This window comes from Rhagoletis pomonella, unplaced genomic scaffold (genome assembly GCF_013731165.1).
Source record: "Rhagoletis pomonella isolate Grant_MI unplaced genomic scaffold, Rhpom_1.0 Rhpom_scaffold_00004, whole genome shotgun sequence".
Classification (NCBI taxonomy): Eukaryota; Metazoa; Arthropoda; class Insecta; order Diptera; family Tephritidae; genus Rhagoletis; species Rhagoletis pomonella.
The window spans coordinates 67,393,897-67,401,844 of NW_023458558.1; the positions used below are offsets into that span (position 1 = coordinate 67,393,897).

At 34.9% G+C, this 7,948-nt stretch overlaps 1 protein-coding gene across 1 annotated transcript; it reads left to right on the plus strand.

Annotated features, from left to right (window-relative positions):
• The first annotated feature begins 5,359 nt into the window (after positions 1–5,359).
• On the plus strand, positions 5,360–7,209 carry LOC118738022 (26S proteasome non-ATPase regulatory subunit 13). The gene is made up of 7 exons (XM_036468894.1): positions 5,360–5,579; positions 5,661–5,774; positions 5,838–5,973; positions 6,030–6,332; positions 6,392–6,483; positions 6,554–6,818; positions 6,892–7,209. Exons 1-7 carry the CDS (start codon positions 5,470–5,472, stop codon positions 7,018–7,020), a joined length of 1,149 nt encoding a protein of 382 aa, XP_036324787.1. The 5' UTR covers positions 5,360–5,469; the 3' UTR covers positions 7,021–7,209.
• The last annotated feature ends 739 nt before the right edge of the window (positions 7,210–7,948 follow it).

The window sequence follows — 7,948 nt, forward strand, 5'->3', positions numbered from 1 at the left end:
GTTTTAAACGGTTACGGTTTCGGTTTGGGTTTCGGTTTCATTCCTTGATAATTACAGCTTTTGTATGTATGTTTGTACTTTCTAAAAATCTTTCGCGATTGCAGTAGAAATTAATAGGGAATTGAAAATATGTAAATAATTGTTGCTAGTGATCTAAAGTTAATTTAAAAGTTGTTATTTTTTGAAAGAATGCAGGGCAAAATAAATTTTGAAAGTAAAAATAATAATCTAAATAATAATCTAATGTTCGTTAGTTATGCTACTCTCATAATGATATGCATCAGAGCTGCACAATTGCTTTTTTAATTCATAAAATGTATGTAAGTAAAATTTCATAATTTTTTTCTTTTTTCAGGGTGGGGACCTATGTATATTTTTAATTCTGCAATCATTCAAAATAACAAGTGATTTTTAGCAAAAAATAAAACCGACATCAATTCTCATACAAAAATTCAAGGGTACCGTTAATTTCTTTATGATCCAATGATCGGATCTAAGCAAAATTAGTATGGGAGCACCTCTGAGCTGCCACGTTTCCTTTAAAAAAAAAAAATGTAAAAATCGATTAACGTGGTCCAAAGTTATGCGGTACATAAAAAAAATATTATGACGAATTCTTTTTGAAGTTTTTTAAAAATGATTTCTTTCCTTTCTTTGCTTCCTTCTCTAATATAGTTCTAATCAAAATCATCTAGTCTCAAGTTATTGTTGACGTTGTTGTAACAGCATACAGATTTCCCAGAGCGTTTTTGGAGAGTGATGTTTTCATTCAACCAAACATTATGTACAATCAAGATAATCCCAGTCGGAAAAATGAGAAGCCTTTCTAAATATGCGCCTTCAGGAAGGGATTTTACCATAAGACCTTATCTTTGGAAGCTTTATTAGAAGATTTTTTAATAGAGCTTTTATTAAAAGTCAAATAAAAATAAAAAAAATCATAGTACTTAGATCTACTAGAAAGATAAATTCAAACTGTTTCATTAATATTTTATGAAAATTGTTCCCTTCTAAGGGAAGCTGAATCAGAAGGCCTTGAAAGCCTTGGTCATTCCATAAAAAAGTAAAAGTAGTAGAGAATCGATCACGGAAGGCCTATCCCTTCAAAAGCTTAGAAATAAGGGCATAAAAAAATATATCCGACCTATTGATAGCCTACTTCTTTTATTGAAGTCGGTTAAAATTACAAAGCAAATGAAAACTCAAATGGTTCAATCATTATACAGCTCTGAGGCCAATTCCTGTTCTGTGAAAATATGAAGTGAAAATATGTATTTTCCACCACTTTACATATAATTAAGAATCTGTTTTTAAATGAAAATAAAAGTTTTCATAGTGAAAATATTTTGTTTGCCAATTTTTGTGGCTGTGAAAAGAAAAGTTGCGCATTTTGCTCGAAAACATCATCTACAAGATAAAGAATATAATTTTCTCAAATTAACAAAAACTTTCCAAATAATTACTTGCTAGATATTAATAGGATAGCATTTGATTACCGCGAATCGCTTAAAATTAAATGAAAAGTGATGATATAGGTTGAAAAAATAAAATTTTTACTGAGTTTGAATTTTTCGTTTTCACTTCACCATTTCATAGAACAAGAATTGTCTTGCTGGACAACATATGCATGTAAGTACATTATTCCTTTTCTTTTGAATCTTCTGTACCAATCATTACCAATTTTTTTCAAAGTTTGTTTGCAATAATGTGGAAACCTGCGTTCGTTTCGAAACGGTCGAATTACTACTCGCATCGGCCCTGTATTTTTCTTCCTAGTAGGAAAATTGAATTATGTGTACTTAATCTTATGAACCATTTCAGCGTAAAATGCAAAGAAATTGAGCAGTTCTAAACATGCGGAAAATTCAGATAAGATCTGAACTTGTATTTTTTTTTAATTAATGTATAATTATGGTACTTAAACAACAGAAATTCCTTTTTTATTATCTTTAATTCATAGTCATTATTACTTAATTCTTTCATTATAGTTGCTCAGCTTTAGATATCCTATGTCTCTTGTCTACAATTTTTATAAATAATGCAGCAAAGGAATGCAATAAAGCGGAAAACCAATTCAAATAAACGCCTTGCAAAGTGGACAATTGGAGAAGTGGTGCCTTATAATGTGTGCATAGCACATCTGTGAAGTGCTAGAAAAATTAATTCAGACGGGCCATAAATAAGAGCAAGTGGTCCGGTCCACAAGTGCAAAAAACATGCAAGTAACCAGCAGCTGCAGAACCAGGCATATATGTATATATGTAGTACGTATATTGTATTTATATATTGGCAACGATAGCAACTGCAGCATTGCTGCTGCAGCGTTTGTTAACACACTATATCGTCGCTCGAATAAAGAAACAGTGTAAATGCCACATACACTATTATTCGATAATTGCACCATTGGATAGACAATCCTTTAATCTATTAAAAAAATCTTTAGTTTTCTTAAATATCTCTTTGGCTCACTAATTTATTCCCGAAAAATGAAATTGTATTTGTATGGTTTGTAATGGTTTATAAAAACTTCCAATTCGTTTTTCTCAAAACTATACTTTTCATGTTACACTATTTCATTATTCCAGCGACGATATATGCTTGTATGTAAACGTACTAATGTGCATATACCACCAGTGACCGAGTCTATGTTGCTCCCAGCTTGGTTGAGGTCGCGGCCCTGTATTTAGCACGACTTTAATTGATGAATATTGAACAGTTGTCCAGGGCGCGCGCAATGGCATGGAATGGTGTCGGCGCTTGCCAGTGCTGCCTGGCTAAACATATGGATGTATGTGGACAAAGTTTATATGTAATGGAGTGATGTGCCGAACTACTAACCTTTTGTTCCAGTTCTCTTTGAATTGCCGCAGGTGTGATATATTTGCAATTTTTGTATCGTGGATTGTCTGATTGTTTCTCGTGCTTTCTCGTTCGTTTGTCACAGGAATAGAAAGCGATTATATTGCGTAGCCCGGAATTTTTCACTTCTGTCCGCGATCAAATCTATTAGCTTTCAATGGTAGTCAATAATTTAAACAATTTATTTCATGAAATTATAAAAAATGGATTATATAATGAATAAACTTTGGCAAAAGACGGACCGAACGGTCAGCGCAGTTGACAAGCGGCTATTGGCTTATTGCACGCGCGTCTATAATTGTGAAAATAAATCTCCCTGCACTTTTTTCTTAGTTTTTCAATTTTTCTTTACCGCCGAATAAACTTCCTCAATTTTCTTTATTGCTTTTACTTTCTTTACGCCTTTCCGCTTATGACGTTACTGATGGCTCGTCGCATCGACCGATAGTTTCACTTTTTCCTGCTTCCGTTTTCAGACGCGCACGACACGCAATTTCACTTCACTTTATTTAACTCGCTAATTGAACGTGTTACAAAATGTTATCTTTTAACGCGAATGCTAAACTTTCTGTTTCTTCCGAGTTATCACCGATTTAAGCCAGCACAATAGACCAACTATGCACCAAGTGATCTGGAACTCAACACCTAACCTAGCCACAAAGCAGAGAACGTCCAAAAAGGTATTTACGAACAGCAAACAAAACGGAATGTGTAGAGCTCTGTCAAAAAATGTGGAACCCAAAAACAGATGATAAATGAGTTCCACTTACATAACTTCCAAAGATGCCAACTAGGTTAAAAATTTGCTGTCAATAAAATAAAGGAGCAGTTAGACGGTGCAACTGCAAGTTCTTTTCAAAAGTCTGCCAAACCCAAGAATTTCCAAAAGTGATTACAGGACCTTGCATGTATAGCGACTTTCGAAAGCAGTTTTTATTTCCGAAAATCAAACTTTCCTACACCACTTTTTTCTTTTTAAACAGTGAATGCAGAAAATTCCAATTTCACCTGTGTTACCAGAAAATTCGCACAAAACAACTGCAACATGTCTAATGTTTATATATTTAAATTGCTCATATCAGGAGAATTCATAAATTACAAGTATTCTATACTCGTTCTGTTTATTCTTAACAGTTTTTTCAGGGGCTCTCAAGTGTCCCTATAAAACCAGGAAAAGCATGTTATTTCTTAGAACTCTGCACCCCACGGGAATGATGTCAAGCACTACAACGTGAGGGAGAAAGGAAGTTAGTCGCCGTTGCTATGCCGTAGCTATTCGGGTGTCCTTAGCCCCTTCATAACCGCTGCTATTGCGTTACATGCTGCCGACCATTTCCCTGCAAAAATCGCGACTACTCCATGCATGCATGTCAAGAGTACTCCCTAAGGACCAACGAGTACTCCAAAATTAACCACAATTCATATAAAAAATATGGTCCAATTAACATTGCGATGTCCTACGGCAGGACCATATACTCCATCTCTGCATTACATCAGAGTAGCACAAAACTACTCCAACATATTAACAATGGCATTGTTGTTATATTTTTTCGTTTGTACACGCTTTTGTTCTTCACTTCACAGATGCTTTTTCGCAACTAATAAAAACCAAAAACAAAAATAAAAACTACATGTTGCCTCTGACGGCATTCGAATCCAAACATGCTGGGAGCAAACAAATAACAGCCAGCATCTCTACACGTTCAGCTACAGCCAGACATGCAAATGTGCTTTCAAATGATCAACTTCAATCACATTTCGTTAAAACACGAGCAGTGATCGCGTAACAATAAGCTGGTGCAGAGACACGAGTTGGTCCGCTACAGCATGACAGAGGAACACTTTTGTAAGTACTCCAATATACAACAAATAGATTACATGGTCCAACGATTTTTGCAGGGTTCTCGCTGCTTTGTAGCATGAACCAATTAGAACAGATCTGACCGGTTGAGAAGCAGCCATTTGTAATAGCAATGAGAAAAAAGTGTGTGACGTCGTAATTTTGAAGTTTGCTATTTCTGTTTTGCTTCTTTCTTTATGTGTATTTTGTTGGTGGTTTATTTCAGTGATTTTTAAGTGATTTTCTGTGCAAATGTAATTAAAATGAAGTGCGCGGTGATTGGATGCAAAACACGTACAAAATAATAAATCGGTATGCTTCGTCTTCATATTCTTTGTTTACTTTTCACAGAAAATAACATGACGCCTAAATTACAAACGTCAGCCAGAAAATTACTTCTTTCTTTTGCTTCATCTTGTCAGATCTTGTGTAGTTGGATCATGACTTTGTAGGATATCCCCACTAAAGTGCTAGTTTTTTCCACGGTACACAACGGGTTAAACCCCTTGCGACCAGTAGCAGCAACTGCCGATTTATTTATTTATTTATTTATCACCCTATACTTACGGTAGTGCATTCCAGTGACGTCCGGTAGTGCATTCCAGTGGAAGTTTTGTGATCTATCCCTGTTCTGACATTCATCTTGTCTTTGACATTTGTTCGACAAATTTGTTGGGTCTGTGATTTGCAAAAATTTTTTCCTGCTTACCAATTTCGGAAACTAAACGTTTGTTCTAAAAGATAAATAAAAGTTTATAAAAATTGTAGCAATGACAGCACCATCAGCAAACGTATCAGCTTATTTAGCAGCACAAAAGAAAACAACCAACAAGGAACTTGCGTCCGAGTGGACTACCATCGAAGATTTGCACAACGAAAAGTAAGAAGTTGCAGGACGCCAACAGATTCCGATTGTCTTTCGATTTATTTTAATCCTTGGTTAATATTTTATGAACTTTAGGTTATGGAATGAATTGACTATTTTGTTAACGCGTTTTGTTCGTCACCCCGCTCTGCAAGATGAGGATACTTTGCTACAATTATACCAAAACTTCATATCATCATTCGAAATGAAGTGAGTAAAATTTGACTTAGTCTTTTACCAAAGTTTATATTATTTATTTATTTCCGATTACAGGATAAATCCATATGGGCTAGTGCAAATACTCGAGGTAGTAGTAGAACATATTTCCGATAAGAAGGAAGCCGTTGAGTTCTTAGAAAAACTGAAGGAGAAAGTAAATATTTGCGATGAAGCAGTGTGGTATATTAGGGTAAAAAGCAATTTTGTAATATTCATTAGACACTATAAAAGATCGAAAAATTGTAGGTATTGCAAGGTAACCTTTATTTGACCAACCTTAATGATTTGGACGCCACAAAGAAAATAATTGAGGAATTGCGTGATGTGCTCGAAGAAGCCGGAAATGTTACACCAGTACATGGTAAATTTTATATGCTCGCCTCACAGTACTACCGGCGAGTTGGCCAACACAGTGATTACTATCGCTGTGGATTGCAATTCCTTGGCTGTTCGCTCGATGATTATCCTAAAGATGAGTGGGCGCAACAAGCTTTTTTCCTTGGCTTAGCAGCATTGCTAGGTGATGGCATTTATAATATCGGTGAATTGGTATGTTTCGTTTAGTATAAAAAAATTGTATAATTCTTTTGTAATTCATTTTTAAAAAGCTTGCACATCCAATTCTGGAGTCGTTGAAAGGCACAGACAACGAGTGGCTTGTTGAATTATTGAAAGCATTTAATACAGGCAACATCCCAAAGTAAGTATATTCTTAGTGCTGTATACAATAATAATTATATACATTATTTAAATAATATTTTCATAAACAGGTTCAATGAGATGAAGAAAATTTGGTCAAAGATTCCTGATTTGGCGGCGCAAGAAGTAAAATTGCGTAAAAAAATCTCATTACTTTGTCTAATGGAAATGACTTTCCAACGTTCAGCTATTCAACGTTCGATATCGTTCGAGGAAATTGCAAAGGAAACAACGCTGCCATTGAACGAAGTTGAATTGTTAATAATGAAAGCGCTTGCGCAAGATTTAGTACGTGGCGAAATAGATCAGGTCGCTGGAGTGGTGAATATGTCATGGGTACGTACACTGTAACTTCTGTTTAAATTATTTACATATTATAACGAGTATTTTCTTTTTTATTGGATCTTAGGTGCAACCACGGGTATTGGGTCGCAAACAAATCGCCGGCATGGCCACAACCTTGGACCATTGGATGGCATCTATAACATCAATGGAGAAACTGATGGAAACGCGTGCCGCTGAAATTTTAACCAACTAATACTTTTTGAAACCTTTTTTGAATTTTTTTAACGTTTAGATTAAAAATGAAATAAAATGCAAAATGTACTCATAAGAAATAGCTGATGGGATGTGTTCTGCAAATGTAAAGTAATAAGCACCACAACATTTTTACTTAAAATCTATAAATTAACCAAAAATTTCAAACGGCGAAACTGTTAAAGCTAAATTCAAAATTGAAATTTTTTCTTAAGGTCATGTATTTTTTTTAAGATTTAGTTTTTAAGTTGGAGCAGCATAAAACTATCAAAAGAGGTTTCGGGGAATCAGCTGGAGTGACAGTCCTTGGCCAGATATGTAGATGTAGATCTGAGACATTCCGGTTACGTAGACCCGACTGTCGCAAGAACGCGTGCATTTTGGTAGGAAGGCGTGATTTCGAGCAGCAATAAATGTACGACTCTGCCTACATCACTCGTTCGAGGAACAAAAGTTTGACAATCCGTTGCCCTCACTGGAAGATCAAAAGCAACATAAAAAATGTTACTACGCAATTCATGCAGCATCAATAAAGGAACAAGGTTACAATATTGCGTTAAATTCTACGTAGCTTGAACACATCCGATGTGTACCTGAGAGCGACATGAATGAATATGTAAAGATAAAGTACATTTCCCAAAATTTGTATGTCAAATAGCTCTTGCATTGATGACGACTTAAGTAACCACTAATGAAACACTGTACTATAGTATGGTTTGATTTGTTTTAATTTTTAGTTTGAGTACAAATTTGTTTTGCTATATTACATTCTTTTTAATTCCATTGCACGCCATTATGAAAATTACATACATCAATTCTAAAGATGTTGTGCGCGGAAGCAATATCTTACAGTAGATCTAGTTTTCTTTTGCCTCTTACATCTAAAAGTATTAATGTTAGTGTACTATTATCGTAGTAAAAAAATACAT